The sequence below is a fragment of the Halichoerus grypus genome, chromosome 6 (genome assembly GCF_964656455.1).
Source record: "Halichoerus grypus chromosome 6, mHalGry1.hap1.1, whole genome shotgun sequence".
NCBI classification, from domain to species: domain Eukaryota; kingdom Metazoa; phylum Chordata; class Mammalia; order Carnivora; family Phocidae; genus Halichoerus; species Halichoerus grypus.
In genome coordinates this window covers 169734329-169756067 of record NC_135717.1, presented here as the reverse complement: position 1 = coordinate 169756067, position 21739 = coordinate 169734329, and the positions used below count along the sequence as shown (strand labels likewise).

General features: G+C 59.2%; 1 protein-coding gene across 2 annotated transcripts; it reads left to right on the top strand.

Annotated features, from left to right (window-relative positions):
- The first annotated feature begins 757 nt into the window (after positions 1–757).
- Positions 758–21158, top strand: PDGFB (platelet derived growth factor subunit B). 2 transcript variants are annotated; one of them, XM_036078599.2, is made up of 7 exons: positions 758–1888; positions 9953–10049; positions 12341–12430; positions 13659–13861; positions 15234–15378; positions 19184–19337; positions 19706–21158. In XM_036078599.2, the coding sequence occupies exons 1-6, from the start codon at positions 1826–1828 to the stop codon at positions 19309–19311; spliced, it is 726 nt and encodes a 241-aa protein (XP_035934492.1). In that variant the 5' UTR covers positions 758–1825; the 3' UTR covers positions 19312–19337; positions 19706–21158. The 2 variants fall into 2 exon arrangements, with proteins under 2 accessions (XP_035934492.1, XP_035934493.1); XM_036078600.2 differs by having other exon boundaries at positions 764–1888; positions 19187–19337.
- The last annotated feature ends 581 nt before the right edge of the window (positions 21159–21739 follow it).

Sequence of the window (21739 nt, the reverse complement as noted above, 5' to 3'; positions counted from 1 at the left end):
CCGCAGCTCTCGGTGCTGGGGGTGGAAGGCGTTAACTGCGTGAATGCTGGCGGGGGTGGGCTCAAAAGCCCGGGGGGCCGAGGGAGGTAGTAAACATCAGGGTGCCTGGGACTGTGATGGCGGCCCGGCAAGGATGCTGCAGGGCTGTGCGGGTTTGTGTGACTTTGCAGTTCAACACATTAGCAGTGCGTGTGCTGCGCCAGGCAACCAGCGACGAGGTGGAGACACAGACCCAGCTTTCTGCCGAATGGTACTGGCTGCGGGCTCTGTCGGATCACCTTGTGGCTGGCGCCGGGCTCCGTGCTGTTTGCCCTTTCTGGCCCTAGGTCCTCCCAAGAACCCCATCCCACTCGGAGGCTAGGTGGAAGAGCACAGAAAGGAAGTGACTTGCCCAAGGTGACCCAGCTACTCAGCGCCAGGGCAGGATGTGACCAAGCTGCGGAGCCTGAGTCCTTCACCGCTATGCCTGGGTCAGAGGGCAAGTGCCGCCCTGGGGCTGCGCGTTTGGACTCCTGGCGGTGGCCCTGGGGACAACTCCCCGGCCACGTGGGCTAGAAATCAGGCCATGGTCACTGTGCTAAGGGGCGGGGCGCTGAGTCGCCCCTAGTTCTCCCTTCCCAAGGGCCAGATCCTGGGCAGAGGGGCTGCCGAGCTCTTAGAGACCCCTGAGCGCCCCGCCCCCGCCTCAGGCCCTCCCGGAGCTTCCCCCCCCCCCCCTTCCCGGTGCTGACTCTCGGCCAGAAGAGGAAAGGCAGTCTCCACCCACCTCTAGCGCTCTCCCTTCTCCTTTATAAAGGCCGGAACAGCTGAAAGGGTGGCAACTTCTCCTCCTGCCGCCGGGAGCAGCCCGCCTGCCTCCCCGCGCGCCCGCAGCCTCCCCCGCTGCTTCCCTGAGGGCTCCCCTCTGGCCGCCAGCGCCCATCTTTCATTCCCGAGACTGAGATATTTTGCGCACACACACATACACACACGCGCAAAAAGGGGGAAAAAAAAAAGGCCCACCCTCCAGCCTCGTTGCAAAGAGAAGCCGGAGCAGCCGCAGCTCACAGCCCTCAGAGGACGCCCAGAGCGGCGAGCGCGACGACAGACGGACCGACGGACTCGCGCCGCGTCCACCTGTCTGCCGCGCCCGGCACTGCGCGCAGCGGGCACGCCTCGAGCGCGGAGCAGCCGTGCCCGCCGCCTGGGCCCCGCGCCAAGGCGCACACGCTCCGGCCCCCCCCACCCGGCCCGGGCGGGAGTTTGCACCTCTCCCTGCCCGGGTACTCGGGCCGCCGCTGCAAAGCCAACTTTGGAAAAAGTTTTTTGGGGGAGACTTTGGCCTTGAGGTGCCCAGCTCTGCACTTTCCGACTTCGGGGGCCTTTCCAGAAAATGTTGCAAAAAAGCTAAGCCGGCGGGCAGAGGAAAACGCCTATAGTCGGCGAGTGAAGACGAGCCATCGACTGCCGTGTTCTTTTTCCTCTTGGAGGTTGGAGTCCCCTGGGCGCCCCCACACGGCTAGACGCCTCGGCTGGTTCGCGACGCAGACCCCTGGCCGTGGATGCTCACTCGGGCTCGGGATCCGCCCAGGTAGCGGCCTCGGACCCTCGTCCTGCGCCCAGGCCCTCCCCAGCCCCTCAACGACGGAGCCGGGGCCGGGGGCGGCGGCGCCCGGGGGCCATGCGGGTGAGCCGCGGCGGCGGCTGCAGCGGCCTGAGCGCCTGATCGCCGCAGACCCGAGTCGAGCCCACCTCCCTCCCCAGCCCCCGCCCCCCACCCTGGCCGCGGGGGCGGCGCGCTCGGTCCACGCGTCCGGGGCCCCGCGGGGCCGGGCCCGGAGTCGGCATGAATCGCTGCTGGGCGCTCTTCCTGTCTCTCTGCTGCTACCTGCGTCTGGTCAGCGCCGAGGTGAGTTGCGACGGCTGCCAGGGCTGGTTCGCTTCATTCATTACCCCCACCCGCACCCCTTAGTCGCCCCCTCCCCTCCCTGCAGTGAACTTTGGACCCTTGGAGCCCAGGGGCCTAGCGCAGGGCGCTAGGTGACCTCCGAGGGTTGGGACGTGAGGTCCGGAGGTGCCAGGCTCTAAGGGGAGGGGGCAGGGGCAGCTTTCTTTCCCAGGAGGCTTTCTTTCCCAGAGATCCCAGATCTCTGGCCCTTTCAGCGTCGGGGGAGGGTGTGTGTGTGGCCCCGGCCCCCACCCCTCAGGAACCCGAAGGGACAGAGGGGGGTGGTGGTGCCCAGGGTGCAGAAGGCAGCGCGTCCTCCCAAGCCCACTTTGGTTCCAGCTTAGGTTCTGTGCAGGACCCGCGAGCTCGCGCACCGGTGGCAGCCGCGCCAGCCTTCCGCGGGGATCTGCCTCCCCTCCCGGGCTCCGGCTCCCGGTCGGGACGGGTGCCCTCGGGCCAGCGCAGGGCATGCCCGGCCCTAGAGCGCAGTCCAGCCGCAGCTTGTGTCTTGGGCGCGGGGGTTGCCGAGAGAGAGAGAGAGAGAGAGAGAGAGAGAGAGAGGTTTTGGGCATTCGGGAATTGGGGAGGAGGAGAGGCTTTTAAGGAATCCAGCCCTCGGGGCAGTGTGTGCCCCAGGCCCCGCCATACCTGCGCCCGCGCCCTGCGAGAGGAAGCGCCTCTCTCCCCCGCTTGCAGGGTGCGGAGCGCGCCAGTAAAAGCATAGCTGCGAGGCAGGTGGGGTGTAAAAACGTCTGGGGGAGCTATCAGGTCGGATCAGCCCCCCCCCCACACACCCCTCCCAGCCTCACGTAGCAGTGAGTTGGCAAGTCCACCCGGAATCCAGGTGGGAAAGGGGGCGGGGCAGGGAGGAAGCGCGAGGTGGAGGGGAGGAGAGGGCAGCGGGGAGCGCGGCGAGCCTGGGTCCCGTCCCGCCTCCGCTCCGCGGCGGCCGGGAGCCCGCACCTCGCCGGCTCCCGAGGAGGGCCGGCCCCTCCTGGCGTCCAACGAGGCGCAGGAAGGAGGCGGCGGCGGCGGCGAAGGGGTTAAGGTGAAGGGCTCCGAGGCCGCGGCCAGACCTTGGGCCGCCGCCAGCGCAGGTTGTTTTGACCACAGAGGAGCGAGCCGTCGCCGTCTCCTTTTGTTCTCGGGGCTCCTCGAGGGCCGCCGGCCGCCCGCCCTGGGGCCCCGCCCTTCCGCGGCCAACCCCCCGCGGTCCGCACCCGGGAGGGAGGCCGCAGGGCTCGGCCTGGAAGCCTGCAGGCCCCTCCCGACGCCCCCTCCTCTCCTCTCTGCAGCCCCCCGGGCCGCGGCCAGCTGTTGGGGAGGGGGGCGCCGGCCGGCCCCAGCTGCCGCCTCGCCTTGCCGCGGGGCCTGGGGGCTGGGGCCGGTGCCAGGGCGTCCTGGGAACGGCGGCGCCCCCGCCGCTGCTCTCCGCAGCCCACCCCGCCCGGCCCCCGGACTCGCTCACTCACCCCACGCATGCACACTCTTGGCCGGAGGCGATGCTGCGCTCCGGCTGGCGGGCGGGCGCGCAGAGCGACGGGCACGCACTACCGCGGCCGGGTCGCGCGCCCGCCGCCGCCACGCCCGTGCACACGCGGGGCACACGCGCGCGCACCGCACACACACGTACGCCTGGCCCCCGAACACGCGGCCTGAACACACGTGCGCGCACACCCACGCACGCACACAGGCACGCACGGCCCCTATACACCCGGCATCAGGTGCCCACCCCCGCGCAACAGGTGGGCCCACCGTGGGCCCTGGAACCTCGTCGTCTTTCTAGTGACCGCATTTCCTTGCTGGGCCCCTAGGAGGGAGGGGAGACAGCGACCCTCCCATCAGGTCCTGGCTCCACAGCACCCACTGCTCTTTGCCGGCGCAAGTCGGCTTGCCGCCCCTCCAGCTTTACCCCTCCGTGATTGCTTTTTTACAACTACCCCAGGAGGCGGAGAATAGTGTTGATGCGTCTGGGGGGCGCTGTGATGTCCAGAGCATTCTCCCTTCCAATAAGCCCTTCTTTGAGCCTCCAAGACTAAGAGGACCCTCGCTGCTGAGGGGCCTCCCACCTGGCTGTTCTGTCTGCTTTGCTGATCCCAGCGCGCTCTGGAGAGGCTGGGTGACAGCTGGAAGAGGCTTTTTCCCAGGCCTGCCCTCCTCATTCCCAGCTTCCTCCAGCATCTCCTCCTTCCCCACAACTCCATGGATATGTGTGCTTGGAGGGGGGACGCTATGGCACAGAAGCTGTTGCCTCTCTCCCTACTGTAATCACAGCGTCCTGGAACACAAGGCTCTCGGGAAGCCACAATTGTGTGGTGCTTTGCAGTTTCCGAAAGAAGCGCTGTCTCGCTAAGCCCGTGTCAGCCTCAGGCGGCTTTGGAGGAGGAGACATAAAGGGAAACCCATCAACATGGGGGCTAGTGGGGGGAAGGGAGACTCCAGGAGAGCTCGCTACTGGAGGTGGCCTTGGGGCTGGCCTGGTCCCTGGCCAAAGCCTCAGGTAGAGGCCCCAGCAGCTGGGAAGGCTGGGCCTGCCAGAGGGTCCGCTGAGGCCTAGGAGGTCCTATCTCCATGGCTGAGCTGGCTTCCGGGGAGGGTAACTCCCACTGTCATGTGATGCCTCCCGCCTGAGCACCCTTCTGCTGGGAAGGAGGGAAGGGGCCTGGCAGTCCTTTACCACCCAGCTTCTTTCTGGTTTGCTAATGGTCTTAGGTGGTGGGGGACCGACTTGCTGGGTTCTCTCGCCCAGCCCTAGAAGTGTCTGCAAGTTTAGGACCGAACAGAATTTTGAGGCTCTGGGGCAAGACCTAGAACAATGTGTTTATATATGTGTATGTGTGGGGGGGGGTTGATTCAGCGAGAGTGGTAAAGAGGGGTTTGCTATCGGCTTCCTGGGTCCCTCTCAGTCTCCCCCTCCCCATATGCCTCTTCTAGGATAGCTATTCCATTTTCTGGTTTATTTATTGTCCGTTTTCCCTCACTAGTCTAAACTCCTCTAGAGAGTTTGTCTTGGTCACCACTGTCTCCCATTCTTGGAACGGTTCCTGGTCCAAGGTGGATAATCTATAAATATTTGGGGAAAGGACAGTGGATGTGGGGGGGGGGCATGGGGGGCGGCGGTGAGGAAGGACCAGACATCTGTCTAGCACTTGCTAAGTGCTTTATAAACATGACCTCACGTAGTCCTCACCCCCAGGGCAATGCGGGCCGGCTACTCTGCTCTCCAGGCAGACATTCTCATTTGGGCCCTTCCCCCTATCTTGAGAGACAAGCTTGTCTTTCTGTTCTGCGTCTTGGGACTTGGACTGCCAAGATTGGACAGGACAGAGGAGGAAACAGAAGGAAAATCAGACTGCAGCGATTCTGTGTATCTTGAGCTGGGCCTCAGTTTCTCCCACCCCTCCCCAAAATGTGAAGGTTGGATCAGCTCAGAGTTCCCTAAGAGCAGCAGAATTCCCTAGCCTCTCGCAAATGCAGATTCCTGCTCACCCCGCGCCAGTGCCGGGAGTTGGGCCGGCCTGGGGTGGAGGGGAGGACCCCCGGGGCAGCGGGTCCGGAGGGGGGGGCAGTGACCGTGATGGGCCGCGCCGGGTTGTAACTGCAGCACCGGCCCCTCTTCCAGCCCTAACAGATTTTCTGCTCCAGGGAGAGGCAGACAACCCAGTGTGGGGCTGGGCTAACATTCAGGAGGGGCGGGAGGGTCCCAGGAGCAATAGGGAAGGGAAATGCGAGGTGGGAAAGTCTGGTTCTAAATGGCTTCTGTGGTCTGCCCGGAGAAGGCTTCTTCAAAGGGCTTGGCTTTGGCATCGAATCTAAATCAGGCCTGAGACTTGTCAGGCAGGCGGGCGCTTGGAGGCCTCGCCGGCTTCTCTCTCCGCCAGCCCCAGCCAACGCCCCTGGTTGCTCGGGCTGAGCCTGTCATCTCCCTCCGAGGAGCGGAGGGCTGGGGAGTGCGTATCTGTGTGTGCAGCTGGGGCCCTGGGGGAGGGTGGGGTCCAAGCCCCTTTGATCTGCCAGCCGGGTTGGGAGCAGGTAATTCGCCTGGCCTCACGCTAGCTCGTGCCCTTCCTACCTTCTGCAGCTGGTGTTGGGGGTGGGGAGGGAGGGGAGGAGACTGTTTGCCTTGGCTCCCCCGGCTGGCTGTGCCCCAGCTGTCTTCTCACCACGCCCTCGCCCTGTCAGGAACCCCAGGCCTGAGATCTGGGGCAGCTTCATCTGGATGCCATGCCTCTTGTCCCTGCCCACCTAAGGAGGGTTCAAGAACCTGTGCCCAGGAAACCCGGGCTCCAGGCTGCTCACCCTCCCATGCCAAGAGGAGCCTCTGACCCCCAGCAGGTGCCCCTGCGAGTCTCCCCCAGGGCACTGCATCCTGGAGCTGACCACAGGCTGAATTTCCCCATCCCTCACCGCCCCCCCCCAGCCCCGGAAGGGACCCGCCAGCCCACGCAGCCCCGGGCAGTGCCAGTGGGGACTAGGGTGCCATTTCCTGGGGCCCAGCACGGGGGATAATGCAAAGCCACACGCTCTCCTCCGGGGGCAGGCTAGGCAGCTCTCCACCCACCAATTGTCTTCCTCAAAAATGCCCTTCCTGGCTGGCCCTGGGCGTGTGTGCTGCTCGCTGCTGCTCTCGAAGGAGCCACCTGAAGGACTGAATGGGCCCCTGACAGCTCATTAAGTACCTGTTATTTGCGGGCGCTCTGCTAGGTGCAGTTACGCCTCCCAATAACACCAGTCAGGTGTTCTTCGCCCCATTTGAAAGATAAAGAAGCTAAGGTTGTTCAAAGGCTTCATCCAAGAGGCCAGGTTTCCTTGGCTGCTGAAGCCCCTGCTTTTCTGTGTACTCAAGTTTCTCAACCTCTGCCCTATTGACATCTTGGGCCAGATAATTCTTTATTGTGGAAGGCTGTCCCGTGCATAGTGGGATGTTTAGCAGGATCACTGGCCACCACCTACTAGATGCCAGGAGCACTGTTCTAGTTGTGACCACCTCAGCCATGGCCAGTGTCCCCTGAGGACCCTCTAGCCCCTGCTCTGGGACACCTGATGCCAGAAAGCTCCATGGTGGGCTGGAAGAGGGAGCGGCGCGGCTCTGCTCTTGTGGTGTAGACCTGTAGCCCTTTACTTACTTCTCTAAGCCTTTAGCTTCCCCATCTGGAAGATGGGGATAAAAATATAGAGCCAGCTGCTTAGGATTGGTAGTTAGTACAGCATTTAGCTCAGTGCCTGGCTTATAGTCAGCACTTAATAAAAGTTAGCTGTGGTATTATTATCAAATCCAGTGAGTTCTGGGCATCCAGTGGCCAAGTTACTAGAAACATGTGCAGGAATGGCCTCTCTGCTTAGAGTGAAGTGGATTCTTTAGGAGGCAGTTTGCTTAGGGGGTGGAGGGGGCTTTTAACCCAGGGGGTCCTCCTGGTGGAGGAGGTAGGAGGATCACACAGGAGAGAACCCCAGGGAGAAGGGGAGAGTCCTTCATGCATTTTACGAGTACTTCTTGAGCACCTACTGTGTACTTCTCCCACCTCCCCCGTCTGTCCTGGGCTCTTCACTACTCAGCCTGGGAGGGTCTGGGTCCGTTTCCATAAAACATTGTCTCTTGCATCGCAGGCTGGGTCTGGGGCACCCGCTAGTCCTGTTTGGGGTCTGCCTACTCTGCCCCGGCTGGCAACTGCAGCCAGCTCTCCAATGGGCAAGGAGGTCTTGGCATGAGTGCTGTATGCCATTTGGTCCTGGGCCTTGGGGCCCTCTCCTGGGGGGTTAATTGAATCATTACTGCCCAGACAGCCTGGAAGCCCTGGTCGGGCACCTCACCCTCGGCTTTCCTCTGTTACCTCTACCAGCACAGGCAGAATTAGGATGGAATCAAATGTCTTCGACCCCCTGATTCACAGATGGGGGCCAGGACCAGAGAGGGGCAGTGACCTGCCCCAGGTCATGGGGTGGTTAGGGGAATAACAAGGGTAGAATTTAGCTCCCTGGACTACCAGTTCTGGGCTTGGCAAAACCCTCAGGGGAAGTAGGCTGCCTTGGTCTTAACTGGGGACCCGCCGCCTGCCTTCCGGCCTGTGGGTAGTGCCCTGTGTCCACATTTGGAGACACCAAAGGCATGGTCTCTGTCTTGGAGTAGGAAGAGGTGGAGCGTGGCGGAGGTAGGGGAGGAAAGCAAGGCGCAGCTGAGCTGATGCCCCTCCCCCATCTCACTCATCCAGCCCCTGGCTCCCCGGCTTCGTAGCCATGGACCCTGAAGGAAAGACCCCAGCTGCCAGCCAAGCTTACTGCTCGGGCCCCAAGCCTTCCTGTCTTGAACCTCCCGGCAGCCCTAGACACCAGGCAGGATTATAAGCTCTGAGTTCAAATGAAAAAACTGAGCTCAGGGGTTTCAAGGAATTCGTTTTAAAAGTGAACGTAACCCACACTCTACCCTCACTCTAAGGTCAACCTGGGTGGCCAGGGCTGGATGGATGGGGTAGAACCCCTGGAGGAGGTGTTCCCAGACGCCATGATAACCTTTGAGGAAACGGAGCTTTGGGGGAGCCAGAAACTGATCCATCCCCAAGCTCCTAACAGAGCTTTGGGGAGAGCCCCCTGGGGCCGGCCACGGGGCAGAGGACCTCCTCCCCCTGTCAGGCAGGGGCTCAGCCTGTGCAAAGCCAATCAGAACTCGGGTCCTTGGAGGGGTGCCTGGGTGGCTCAGTCGTTAAGCGTCTGCCTTTGGCTCAGGTCATGATCCCAGGGTCCTGGGATCGAGCCCTGCATCGGGCTCCCTGCTCAGAGGGGAGCCTGCTTCTCCCCCTCCCACTCCCCCTGCTTGTGTTCCCTCTCTCGCTGTGTCTCTCTCTGTCAAATAAATAAAATCTTTAAAAAGAAAAAAAAAAGAACTCGGGTCCTTGGAGTGTTCCATGAACTGACTAGAGCAGGAGCTCCTGCTTCCTCATCCAGAGAAACTGAGGCACAGAGTTGTTTAAGTAAGTCAGGTCTGCCGGCGCCCCCTCCAGGGCTTCTTCCGCAGGACCGCGCCATCCTGCATGTGCGTGTGCACGTGTGTGTGTGTTTGTACGGCTGTGAGTTCGGACATGCAGCAGGGTCTCCCGCCTCTTTGCCCCGAGGCATTGGGTGTCCAGATTGGGCCCTCCTCCTCAAGACCTCTGGTATCAGCCCCTCAGGTTTCCCTGGACCACGAGGGATGTGGCCGTGACCTTCCTATCAGGCTGCTGTCATGTCATTGTGAGGCCTGCGGTTTCCCTGGAGGAAGCCCGGCTCCGAGTGGGGCCTGTTAAAGCACTTATTAAGTTTCAAGTGTTTTTGGTAACAGGCCAGAGGGGCTCTAAAAATAGGGTTTGGTTGGGCATGGGGCATGGGTAAGCTTTCAGGTTTCGTGTCTGTATCTGAGGATTCCCTTCTCTCCTCTTTTGAGCAAGAGACTAAATAGATCTGTTAGTACCTGGGGCCCCCGGAGCCTGGCCACCTCCGCAAGCATTTAGGAACCACCTCATGTACCCAGGAGGCTGGGGGCACAGCCTCTGCCACCAGGAAGCCTTGGCTTTGAATGCAGGTTCTGCTGATAATTGGCTGGAAGATTCTGTTTTCTCATCTGTAAAATGGGGACAATTAGATCTCCTGTGACAAATGCTGGCTGTCGTTGGCTGTCAGGTGGGGAGGAAAAGCAGAAAGATGGCTGGAGTCTCCAGGAACCTGTGATGCGATGTGGGCGACAGATGTACACCATCGGATCTAACTCAGAGCAAGCTGGGGCTCCCGTTTGGGGGTGGGGGATGGGCATCTGATCTGGGTCTTAGAGGCTTCAGCAGGTTCTGGCCCCCAGAACTTTGTGCTTCTGGTTGCCAGGCCTGGAACTGCTCCCCTCCCCCCACACACACGCCCCGGCCCGGCTGTCCACTTGCCCATGGCCGAGAGGCCCTGTGGGGCTTTTCCATAGGACGGTGGCATGTGTGTGGCAGGGAAGAGGGCCATGGCTAGAAAACCCTCGACTCCAGCTCACTTGACCCCACGGTGTCTGCCTGGCAGGGGGACCCCATTCCCGAGGAGCTCTACGAGATGCTGAGTGACCACTCGATCCGCTCCTTTGATGATCTCCAGCGCCTGCTGCACGGAGCCTCCGTAGGTAAATTGAACCCTCATTCAGGGCTCTGGGCCCCCACTGAGTCCTTGGGGGCCGGGACGGGCAGGGCAAGGGGCAGCCTCCCTTCCTTGACTTCCGGAGAACTAGAGGCCTGTGGCAGCCCCAGGAGGGCTCGGCCACACCTGTCCCGGGGCAGGGCTGAGTAGGTGGACGGGTTGGTACCTGGGACGTGGGGTGTGGCAGACGCACCACCTGTGGCTCTGGCTTGGTGCACGGGGTGGGGTGCCGGCAGGAGGGGTGCAGGGAGAAAGAAGGTGCCCAGGGCATATGCCGAATGCGTATCCAGGTGTGGGCCCAACCAGGGAGGGTGGTGCCAAAGGAGCCATCTCCCTGCCCCTCTGGCTGAGGGCCCGGTCTGTGAGGTCTCCCGGGGACACCTGGCCCAGACCAGCGGGCAGCCCTGCCCTAGCCCGAGAGTGCACTCAGCGAATGGGCACGTGCTTGGTGGCATACACGTGGCAGGGCTGCCGGGCTGGGTCGGGAATGTATTTATAAATGCTGTCTTCAGAGCAAATTCCATTCTATTCTAACCTCTGGCCTGTTCCCTGGAGCCCTGGTCAGCAGCCCCCCTGCACCCCCAGCTCCCCTTCCCTCTAGGGTTTTGTCTCTTTGTCACTTTGTAATCCTTGCCCAGACTCCTATCTACGGGGGACAGCATTTCCTGTCTTTGTTTCCTCTCCCCGTTGGGCCCCTGGCTCCCTCTCAAAAGCATTCCCGGGCCCTTTCAAACCCGCCTGTGCCGGGGGCTGGCGAGGCAGGCGGGAGGGGGCCCCAGCTGGGCCCACCTATTGTTCACTAGGCCCCCCGCCCGACGTCTCCCACACCCCCCACCCCATGCCCGACTGGCCAGCCCTGGCCAACACAATGGGGCAACTTCCAAATTTAGCCTTTCTGCAGTTTCTTTCCAAGGCCCTTGGCCCCCACCCTCGGACAGCCCCTACACACCCCGGCCGGGGGTCGGGATTGGAGACAGAGGTTTTCAATAGCGGGCCTGTTTCGAGGCAACCATGTGGCTATTTTTTCCTAATCAACTTAACCTTTCCACAAAGCACATCTTTTCCCCCATCTCCTCTCCACCAGGGACATTCCAGAGATGGCAGGGAGAAAGGAAGGGGGCGAGAGGGACAGACAGACACGCTGACGTGGGAGCAGTAGGCTGGACGGAAACACAGCCGTTGTAGGACCGGCTCCTCCAAACAGGACCCCCGGGGAGCCCACAGAGAAGAGCAGAAGCTTTGTCGTTGGCAGGGCCAGTGGGAAGGGGAGACAGCAAGAGCAGCGAGGGGGCTCCGTGGGAGGGGGCGGGAGCTTGTCCCCGACACCCCGCGGTCTATTTGCTCACTCTTCAGCCATCAGAGAGCTGGAAGGGTCTGCCCGGGATTCAGTGTCAAGCTCAAAGTCCTCCTGTCCGGCCCTCACCTCCCACAGTGCTGTCGGCTGCCTCTAGAGAGAGGGATCGCTCCAAGGAGCACCAAGGATGATATCACGATGAGGGCCTCCCAGGCTGGAGAAGGGAGCTGTGGTTTATGACCTGAGGGAGAAATGGACGGTTTAGGGCAGACACCAGGTCAAAGGTTAGAGGGGAGAGGTAAACACAGTGAGATACTGGGAGCTGGAACAAGACCCAGGCCTGAAAGGGCTCAGGGTATGGCCGCCCCCATCCCAGCAGGCTGGCTCCCCACCCCTCTCTGCCTTCAGCCCCCACCCCCACTCCTGTCCCTCCTCCCTCTCTCTGGCTCAGCTGGGCCATTGTCCGGGGCTCCAGAGGGGCTGTGTCCAGGGCATGCTGGTCCCCCCGGGGATTCTGGGAATTTCTCCATTCAGCGCTTCCTATGGGAACGTTGGGTGGAGGGGCACTGGAAACTGGCCTTCTGAGCTCTGGGTCCTTGCCCTGCCCTGGAGGCTGACGAGGGTTCACTTACAGTAGCAAAAGGGAAGGGTTATTTTTAACTCCTTTGACATGGGTTCTGTCCAAAAATGTGGCTGAAGAGCCCAGAGTGGGGCTGAAGGCCTGCGCCCCCCAGGGATGCTGTCCGGTCCCCACCACCCCAACCCCATGACCACCCTGGGGTTGCCTGGAGGGCTCCTTGTCAGAGCGAGGACCCTCAGGTTTACAGGGACCTGGAAAGGGAGTCTGTTCTTTGGAGTGGGGTGCCAGTGAGGGGTGAGAGGCCACCTTCCTGCCTGCCCCACATCCCCCATTGGCGCCCCCACCCCACGATCGGACCAGCTAGGGGCTATGAGAGTGCATCTGACTGTACCTTCTCTTGCAGATGAAGACGGGGCCGAGTTGGACCTGAATTTGACCCGATCCCATTCTGGAGGCGAGCTGGAGAGCTTATCCCGAGGGAGAAGGAGCCTAGGTGAGGCTGCAGATGAGAATGGTGACCCCTCCATGGTGGGAGCCAGACAAGGAGAACTGGGGCGTGCAGCCAGCCCACGGCTCTGGGCCGCCCCATTCGTCCCACACTGAGGACTGAATTGAACTATAAGAGAGTAAAACTGTCCTTCAATATACTATATTGAGGAGTTGAGTCATCACGCCCCATCCCCCAATACATAGTTTCCTAAATATAGTGCTTTTAAACTCATTTGTTCATACTCCAACCCCAGAGATAGATATTACTGACCCCATTTTATACAGTTGGAAACTGAGGCCCAGAGCGGGTAAAGCCGTGGCCAAAAGTCACACGGCTAGCAAGGGATAGGGCTGGGGTCCCAGCAGCTCTTCTCACTTGAACCCAGTGCCGTCCTGGTGGGCTGTGTGTCTCTTCTGTGGCTTAGGGCTGCGGCTGGGACAGCAGGCAAAGCTTGGCACCTGCCTCGGTCCCATGGAAGCCTTCCCCGGGGAGGCTAGTGCCTGCTCTAAGCCCCTCCTCATCTCTGCCCACCTGTAGTCCCCAAAACACTGTAGACAGTGGCTAGGGGGCCCTTCAGATAGGAGTTGGTGGCCTGAGTTCCACTCCTCAGTGAACTCGGGCAGCTAGTCGAGCCTCAGTGTCTCTCTATGGGAACAACGGCAGAGCCCCAGCGTGGACCGCAGGCTTGCTGTGGGCCGCTTGCATGACTCAGATCTGCAAGTGCAGTGTATAGGCGCTGTTATCCCCCTGCCAGAGATGAGGAAGCCGGCTTTGAAAGGAGCAAGGGTGTAAGAATAGATTATAGTGTACAAGGGCAACATAAAAGAGTGGTTACAAAATAAATAAGCGAGTAGGAGCCAGGGGTCAGGCGAGCCCAGAAATGTGTGAAATCACAGAAGGAACCTGAGGCCCGGTGGAAGGAAACTGACATCTGACAGGCCAGCACGCTCCATGATCTCATTGATCCTTACAGCGGTTCGTGGGTGTAGATCTCATGGGGAAACTGAGGCTGCGGGCACATCAGCAACCTGTCCAAGTCCCACAGCTGGTAACAGCCAGGAGGCGCACACGGCCGCCCGGGGTGGAAGCGAGTGGGACTCAGCCGGGGCCGTCTGTGAGGGAGAGCAGGGTCAGAGCCCTCCCGCTGGGCTGGGCCGCTGGGGGGGGGGGCGGGAGGGGGTCTCTGGGCAGGCCCACCCTCCTGACGGCGCTCTCCCCTCTGTCCCTTCAGGTTCGACGGTCGCCGAGCCGGCCATGATCGCCGAGTGCAAGACGCGCACTGAGGTGTTCGAGATCTCGCGGCGCCTCATCGACCACACCAACGCCAACTTCCTGGTGTGGCCGCCGTGCGTGGAGGTGCAGCGCTGCTCGGGCTGCTGTAACAACCGCAACGTGCAGTGCCGCCCCACCCAGGTGCAGCTGCGGCCCGTCCAGGTGCGCAGGCGCGCCGCCCCGCCCGCCCAGCTGGGGGCGGGGGGGGGGGGGTTGCTGAGGGCCCGGGCCCTGGCCCTGGCCGCGGGGCGGGGGGGGGGATGGTTGGGGGGCAGACCCACCGGCCCAGCTTCCGTAGGGGTGGAGAGGCATTCCTGGCAGGCTCCTGGGCTCTGTCCAGTTAGGGCTCTCTGCGCAGGTGCACTGAGGCCACTTGTGAGTCCTCAAGGCCACCCAGGCCGCCGTACCCAAAAGCCAAAGGCAGACCCCCAGGCAGGGCTGCGTGTGGGACGTTAAGGGAAGGGTGCTGCCTCCTCTTTTACAGGGATCAAATCCCCAGATGTCCCTTGAAGAGACCTGTCTACAAGCATTTATTGGACACTCAGAATGTTCTGGGCTCCTCAGTTTTCCTCCAAACCTGTTCAGGTTCCTTGTTGTGTCTTTAACAAAGAGGGCACAGAGTTCCTCCAGGCAACAGACACAGCAAATGCTGGGGCAGCCCCTAGCAAAGGGTCAGAGTGCTGAATCCTGCCTCCTTTCAGGAGAGATCGGGTATGCAGTCTGACTCAAGGCAAATTCTAGAATAGAGGCTGCTCTGGGGAGCTCCGGGTCTCATGCTGGGCAGGGCAGGGCCAGAGAAGCCTCAGCTGTCTTCTGATTCATGTGGAAAGGTTTTTGTGCCCCTTGGGTCAGCCTCGCCTACACATCAACTCTGGCGGGGCGGAGCTGCTGGGCAGGGGGCACACCTAGGGCTCAGCACCGGCTGGTGAGCCCCGCTCTTGCCAAATGGTCCACCTGCTTCGCCACACTCCCCTCCGAGGTCAGCTGTGGCCTTTCCCCGTGCCCACCATCCATCCCAGGCCTGGGCCCCGTGCCCGAGATCGCAAGTGTCACTCTCTACCACACCACCCACTGTCATGGTATCTCTTGTCCCCAGTGCTTCCAGCTCTGTGGATGGACACCTGACAGCTGACCTCCCCCTTCCCGCCTCCCTCCTGGATGAAGCCTCCCCCCACTTCCTTCCAGACAACCATCTCCCGCCTCTGCCACAGTCCCTGACCTTGGCTGGCGCTCCGGGAATGAGGACACCACGGGCCCTACACTCAACCCGGAAATGCCTTTCTCCCTTTCTGGGAGCTCCAAGGGGGCTGGGGCCAAGCTGGAGGCCAGGTCGGGAGGGCTTGTTTTGATGGAAAAGCTACGAGAAGGGCAGAGGGCAAGGTCCTGCTATTGTTTGGGCCGGTGCCTCTCCACTCCCGGCTTTCGAGGAAAGATCCCTGCCGGGGACACTGGGGTGGGAAGAGCAGGCAGGCAGGCTCCCTCAGCCCCTGCCTGTGTGGTCTTACAGAGGCACTTGGATGGTTCTGTCCTCCAGGTGAGAAAAATCGAGATTGTACGGAAGAAGCCAACCTTTAAGAAGGCCACGGTGACCCTGGAGGACCACCTGGCGTGCAAGTGTGAGACAGTGGTGGCTACTCGATCCGTGACCCGAAGCCCGGGGAGTAGCCAAGAGCAGCGAGGTAACCGCTGGTCCAGGGTCTGCCTCTGAATTGCTCAGCTGGGCAGCTCCCTTCTCTTGGGGCACCTGTCACTGGGGGGGGGGGGGGGCGGAAACTAGATCAGGCACGCCCCTGGTTAAAATTCATCTGAAGGTTACCATCTCACTGAGAACAATCCAGATTCCTCCCCTGCCTGCGAGGCTTTACATGAGGATGTTAGCCCCTGACTGGCCTTCCAGCCTTGCTGCCCCACCATTCCTCCTCACTTATGCCACCCCAACCAGCCTGACCTCCTCGAGTGGCCGGGTACTTTTCTGCCACAGGGCCTTTGCACATGCCACTTTCCATCTGAAATTCACTTCTCTCAACTCTTCACAAGGCTACTTGTCTTCATTTGGGTCTCAACCCAGGAGTCACCTTCTCCTAGAGGCCTGCCCTGACTACCCTGTCCAGAGCAGCTCCCATCCCCGTCTTGCTACCGCAGCCCCCTCCTTTGTTGAATGAGTACATGAAATAGTGGGACAAGAGAAGACTCCATGGACATCATCTTCAGATATTTGACAACTTGTCCTAGGGATGAGAAATCAAACTCATTCCCTGTGGCCTTCAGGGGGGATTAGGACCAGTGGGGAAAAGCCGCTGGAGAGAGATTTTAACTCCATATACCAAAAGCTGTCAATCAGTCAGGGGGCCAAGATGGAATTGTATGCCTTGTGCGGTAGTGAGTTTCCTGTCATTGAAAATGTGTAGGTAGAGACTGGGCAACCATGTAGCAGTGATGTGACAGAGTTCAAGCATCAGATGGTTAATTGGAACTGGACTTCTGGTCCACTCTTTAGAGTTCATGAATTCACAATTTCAGGGGCATAGTTTGAGTTGAAAGGGACCCCAAAAATGATCTGATCCAATTGCCTGGTCCACATTTTACAGAGCAGGTGCCTGAGGCTCAGAGAGGCTGGGGTCTTGCCCAAGGTCACACAGCCAGTCCCAGGCAGGGGTATGGCTGGAGTCTAGGTATCCTGAAGTTCTATTCTTGGCCCTTCTCTCACCATGACAGCAGTCACTGGCTCTTACCTGCCTTGTCATTTTCTTTCTTTTTTTTTTTAAGAATTTAACATTGTTAGAGCTAGAACGGTCCAGAGAGATGACCTTATAAGTCAGTTGTTCAGTGTTCTTGATGGGGCTGCTGGAGCACAGCCATTATATATATGTGTATATACACACACACACATATACGTACATATATATAATATGATTATATATAATTATAATTTTTATTATTATTATTATTTTAAGATTTTATTTTTAAGTAATCTCTACACCCAACATGGGGTTTGAACTCACAACTCTGGATCAAGAGTCTCATGTTCTACCAACTGAGCCAGCCAGGCACCCCAAAGATCAAGATTTATTAAGTTAATATGTTTAGATGAGCATAAAAAAAATCACATTGATCTTCAGTAACTTTCTATTGGTAGAGGACAGAACATCTTAGAAGCCTCCCAAAGGCAGGCCTCTTAGCCCCTTTGTCCTGTTCCGAGAGCCGAGCTGAGGCACGGATGCCCTGGAAAGGTTGATAATTTGACAGCTTCAAACTGACCTGTTGTAAATTATTAATACAGTTAACACGGAACAACATGGGATATCGAATAACGTGGGATAATAATAAGAATTAACATAGAAGGATTTCTAGTCAGGAAAAATCATATTCTCCTTTATGTTTAGGATGGGGTTCTTTCATGTGCCTGTGCTTCATGTGGTTTTCCAAGCCAGATCTTGGAAGGCGTGTTCAACTGATTAATATGTAGATTACATAAAGTCTTGCCATGTCAGTTTCAGCAGTTTGGCCCCAGCCTGGCGAAGGCTTGGTGCTGTGGCCCGTGTGATACTGGTGTCAGACTTCCTGGGCTCGAGACTCGGCTCTGTCACTCATGAGCTGCATGACGACCTTGAGCCTGCTCAAGCTTTGCCCAGCCCAGGATCCTGCTGATGACCCCATCTCTGGAGCCCAAACTCTGGGCCCTTTAATGGCCCTTCTAGGTGTCCTCCCCCAAGGGGAATCTGAGACCCGCCCGCATCCTTACACTGCCCGATGGCAGAGATGGGCTAACTGCCTCGTGGGAGCTTATGTCTGTGAGGTGGGAAGTCGGCGTTGGCCCCAGAGAGCTGGGGGTGCTGGGGAAGGCTCCCAGGAAGAGATGGGCCTTGAGCTTGGTGGAGAAAGCTTTCACTGCCAGGGTGTTGACCTGGGGGCTCAGGAGGAAGAGACATCAGTGCTAACCTTGCCCGAGGCTCACGAGTACTGTGATTTACAGGCCAGTGGTTGAAAGTACGGACTCCAGAGGCCGACTCCTAGGTTCAAATCCCAGTGTCTCTGCCTTGGTTTCCCTGTCTGTTAAATGTAGAGACTTGTACCTGCTGTGAGGAGAAATGAGCTTAGAACATTGCCAGGTGCACAGGAAGTGCTAGCCAAGGGTTTCTGGCTATTTCCATGTATTATCACCTAACCCGAGGGCCGAGGCTGCTGCCAGCTCACTTTTAAAGATACAGAAATCGAGGCACAGAGAGTTTATGTGACTTGCCCCAACGTACGCCACTAATACCTGGGAGAGCCCAGATTCGCACCCAGGTGGTCTGGCCCACAGCCCGAGCTCTGGCCTGCCCCACTGAGCCGCTTCTTGGAGTGGCGAGGGCCGGGTGACGACAGGCACGGGGATGGGGAGGCCCAGCTCCACAGTGGGAGTGTGTGGTTCTGGCCCGATGCCCAGTAGCTCCCGCATCCCAGAACTGGAAGGGGCTGAGAGGCTGGTGGGAGGAAACCTCAACAGGAGGTCAAGCGAGGGAATAAGAAAAAAGTGAGTAAGAGCAGCTCCCATTTGCCGATCACTTCTTAGTCTGATCTTAGTGGCTTAAGACAATAGCCATTTTATCATCTCTCCCCGATTGATGGGTTGACTGGGCTCCGCCTGGCGGTTCTACTCATGTCTCCAGTGGTTGTAGTGTGTTGTCTGGAGGCTGCGTGGGGCAGCTGGGCCCATGTCCCTCTCGCTGTAGTCCAGGGCGTCTCCTCCCCAGGTGCCTTCCCCAGCAGAGTAGCCAGACTTCTTACGCAGTGGCACAGGGCTCCCCAAGGCAAAATGGGGGGAGCTGCCAAGCCTTCTTCTTCTTCTTCTTTTTTTAATATTTATTTATTTACTTTAGAGAGAGAGAGGGAGCATGTCAGCAGTGGGGAGGGGCAGAGAGAGAGGGAGAGAGAATCTCCAGCAGACTCCCCGCTGAGCACAGAGCCTGACGCGGGGCTCGGTCCCACGACCCCAAGATCATGACCTGAGCCGAAATCTGAGCCTCAACCGACTGAGCCACCCAGGCGCTCTGGGAGCTGCCAAGCCTTCTTAAGGGTTTTGCCTGGAACCAGCACAGCACCACTCTGCCTCCTTCTACTGGTTAACAGATCTGAGTCCACGCCAGGCTCAAGGGGCATGGAAATTAGGAGGGTCAGTGGGGTAAGGACAAAGAACTTGAAGCCATAGCTAATCTACTCCCCTCTGTGTTTGCCAGTAAACTGCCATTTATTCGTTTTACCAGTCCTGTGAGGGGGGCGGTCTTATTACCCCCATATCACAGGTGGGGAAACTGAGGTACGGAGTGGTTCAATAATTGGTAAGCAGTGGAGTTGGGATTTGAACCCAAGGAGGGCTGGCCTCAGACTCCTACCCCTTCTTTCAGCCCAGGAGATCTGGAGAGGTCTGCGGCAGGTGTTGGTTGAGAGCAATAGACCCTCTCCAGAGGCTGTCCACCTGCTGACAAGACCTTTCTTTTTCTCAAGCAGCCAGGACACCCCAAACTCGGGTGGCCATTCGGACAGTGCGAGTCCGCCGGCCCCCCAAGGGGAAGCACCGGAAGTTCAAGCACACGCATGACAAGAAGGCACTGAAGGAGACCCTCGGAGCCTAGGGGCATCTGCAGGAGAGTGTGGGCAGGTGAGGCCTGGTGGGGAACCTGAGGCCCAGACCCCTGGTCTTTCTTCTCCCTGGCCTGCGGCTTGGGCTGTGGAAGGGGATGAGGAGAGATATTTCCCCAAACAAAATCCCGGCTCTCAGCCTGGATCCCCTCCACCCAGTTTCAACTGAATTTTCCCATAGGGTAGGTGGGTGAGGGGGCTTTGGGGACCCCAGCCCAGCTGTGTCCCAGCATGCCCTAGGAGAATGGGAGGTCTGACCCTCAACTGCCCCAGCCCTGAGCGATGCTGGAAATCAGCTCCCCGTCCCTGGCAAGGGAGGCGTGTGAGCGTGGGCTGGAGCCCCTAGGCTGTCTCTGACCCTTCTGTGTCCCTCTGCTTGGCCCACAGGGTTATTTAATATGGTATTTGCTGTATCGCCCCCATGGGGTCCTTGGAGTGATAATATTGTTCCCCTCGTCCGTCTGTCTCGATGCCTGATTCGGACGGCCAATGGTGCTTACCCCTTCCGCGCGTCCGTCCACCCACCAGCGGGTCCCCTCATTGGCCTCCAGCACCTTGCCCGGAAGCTCGAGAAGGAAACGGAGGACCTGAACTCCATTGCTGTCTTCCTCCGCCGACCCCGAGAATCTGGAATAGAAGCGCAAGAGAGACCAGTGGGCCCGCTGTTCCCCGGCTCCCGGCCAGGGTCACACCTCAGCGCTGTGGACCGGCCCAAAGCCCTGCACAAGGCTCTGAGGCCCTCTAGGCATGGGTGGCCTGCCTGGTCCCAGGACCCCTGGCCAGCTCTGAAGGGAACCCCCCAGGCAGGCCAGGGTACCTCGTACTCCTGTGGCTGAGACCACGCAGGGGAGCACAGACTCGAGAAAAGCCCTCCCACGGCGCCCAGGCCCAGTCACTTCTCCCTGGTCACCTCTGCTTACAGCGGCTTCCTTTTGTTTTATACATATGAGATCTCTGACGGTATGGACTCCTCTGGGTGGGCGTGGCCCAAGCACCAGGCAGCCAAGTGCCCCCTCAGATGGGTTAGAGATGAAGTTTGCTCTGGAGCCGACGTGGCTGATGATCTGGGCATTCACTGCCTCCTTCCACTTCCCCCACCTTCATTTCCTCTGTTTTATCTCTCTACCTCCACCCTGTATCTTCCTCTCGTCCTGGCCCTCAGTCTGCTCCACCAAGGGACTCTTGGACCCCATACTTCTGCTCCATTAGGCAGAAGACCAGGGGTCAGGGCAGCAGGGGGCCTGCCCGTCATGTCCCAGCCCAGCCAAGACTGCCAAGTAGGTTTGTGCAGGGTGTGCACTGCACAAGGGCACTGCCTGCAGGCATCATTGTTCACACTGTAGAACGTGGCCAATTTGTATATTTATCAGGACAGTTTTCTGGCAGATGGAGATAAAAATGTATGGAGAAAGGGATCCTTTTCCTAACTGACACAAAGGCTCCACGTGGACTGGCTGTGCCCCGACCTGGCCAATGGCTTGGAGGGCTTGGACAGGAGCGAGCCCGTGTTGGGTGGGGAGGCAACACTGTTGTCCATCTGGCCTCCGTTTTCCTGAGTCCTCAGCTCAGGCAGTTCCCCTTTCCAGGCGGGTGTGAAAAACGCAAGAGAAAGTCTCCAAGGGAGGGGGCAGTCCTTGCTCTCCCCCTGCACGCCTCCCCCCCGTATTAGATTCTTTTGAGTTCCACTTCTGGTGGCTCCTCCCAGGAAACCATCTCATGGGCTGGGAGTGGGGGAGAAAAGGGAAAAGATGCCCAGGGCTCCCTGGGGTGGGGTCTGAGCTCCCACCTCCCTCCCCACCTTCGACTGCACTTTCCTCCCTACCCCGCTCCCCCTCCAAAATCTGCTTCCTTCAGTTTGTAAAGTTGGTGATTATATTTTTGGGGGCTTTCCTTTTATTTTTTAAATGTAAATTTATTTATATTCCGTATTTAAAGTTGTAAAAAAAAAATAACCACAAAACAAAACCAAGTGAATCCACTGGAGTTCTGTCTGTTGGCATCGTGCGTGACAATTACCCTTCTCGAATTGGCAGGATTTACTGACAGCTTGTTACGTGTTCCTTTGGCTCTGGAAAGTGCAAGCACACGCTCGTGCACACGCTCACACATGGGTGTGTACACATGTGGGCCTGCTGTTCTGAGGGAGGCCCCTGCCTGGGGGGTGGGTAAGAGCCATACAGCCTGTCCTATAGGTCTTGGTCCTGCAGAAGCTCCTGACCCCCCGACTCAGCCCTGTGCCTGTCACTGGCAGTGACAAGAGATGGTTTTCTCCAGCATGAGGATCTCCATAAGGGCACCAGATCCTTGGCATCGTAGGGTGGGGCTGGCCGTGGGGAGGGGTGCCCCATGTGGGGAAGCCTGGAGGGGCTGTGGAATTTAGAAGGAACATAGCTGAAAGGTGGATCTGGGGTCTGATCTTGG

Excerpts from the sequence above, each read along its gene's own strand:
- PDGFB (XM_036078599.2), top strand. The coding sequence starts at position 1,826 with ATGAATCGCTGCTGGGCGCTCTTCCTGTCTCTCTGCTGCTACCTGCGT. Across the intron at positions 10,050-12,340 it reads GCTGCACGGAGCCTCCGTAG|ATGAAGACGGGGCCGAGTTG; the intron begins GTAAATTGAACC and ends CTTCTCTTGCAG. Across the intron at positions 13,862-15,233 it reads TGCAGCTGCGGCCCGTCCAG|GTGAGAAAAATCGAGATTGT; the intron begins GTGCGCAGGCGC and ends TCTGTCCTCCAG.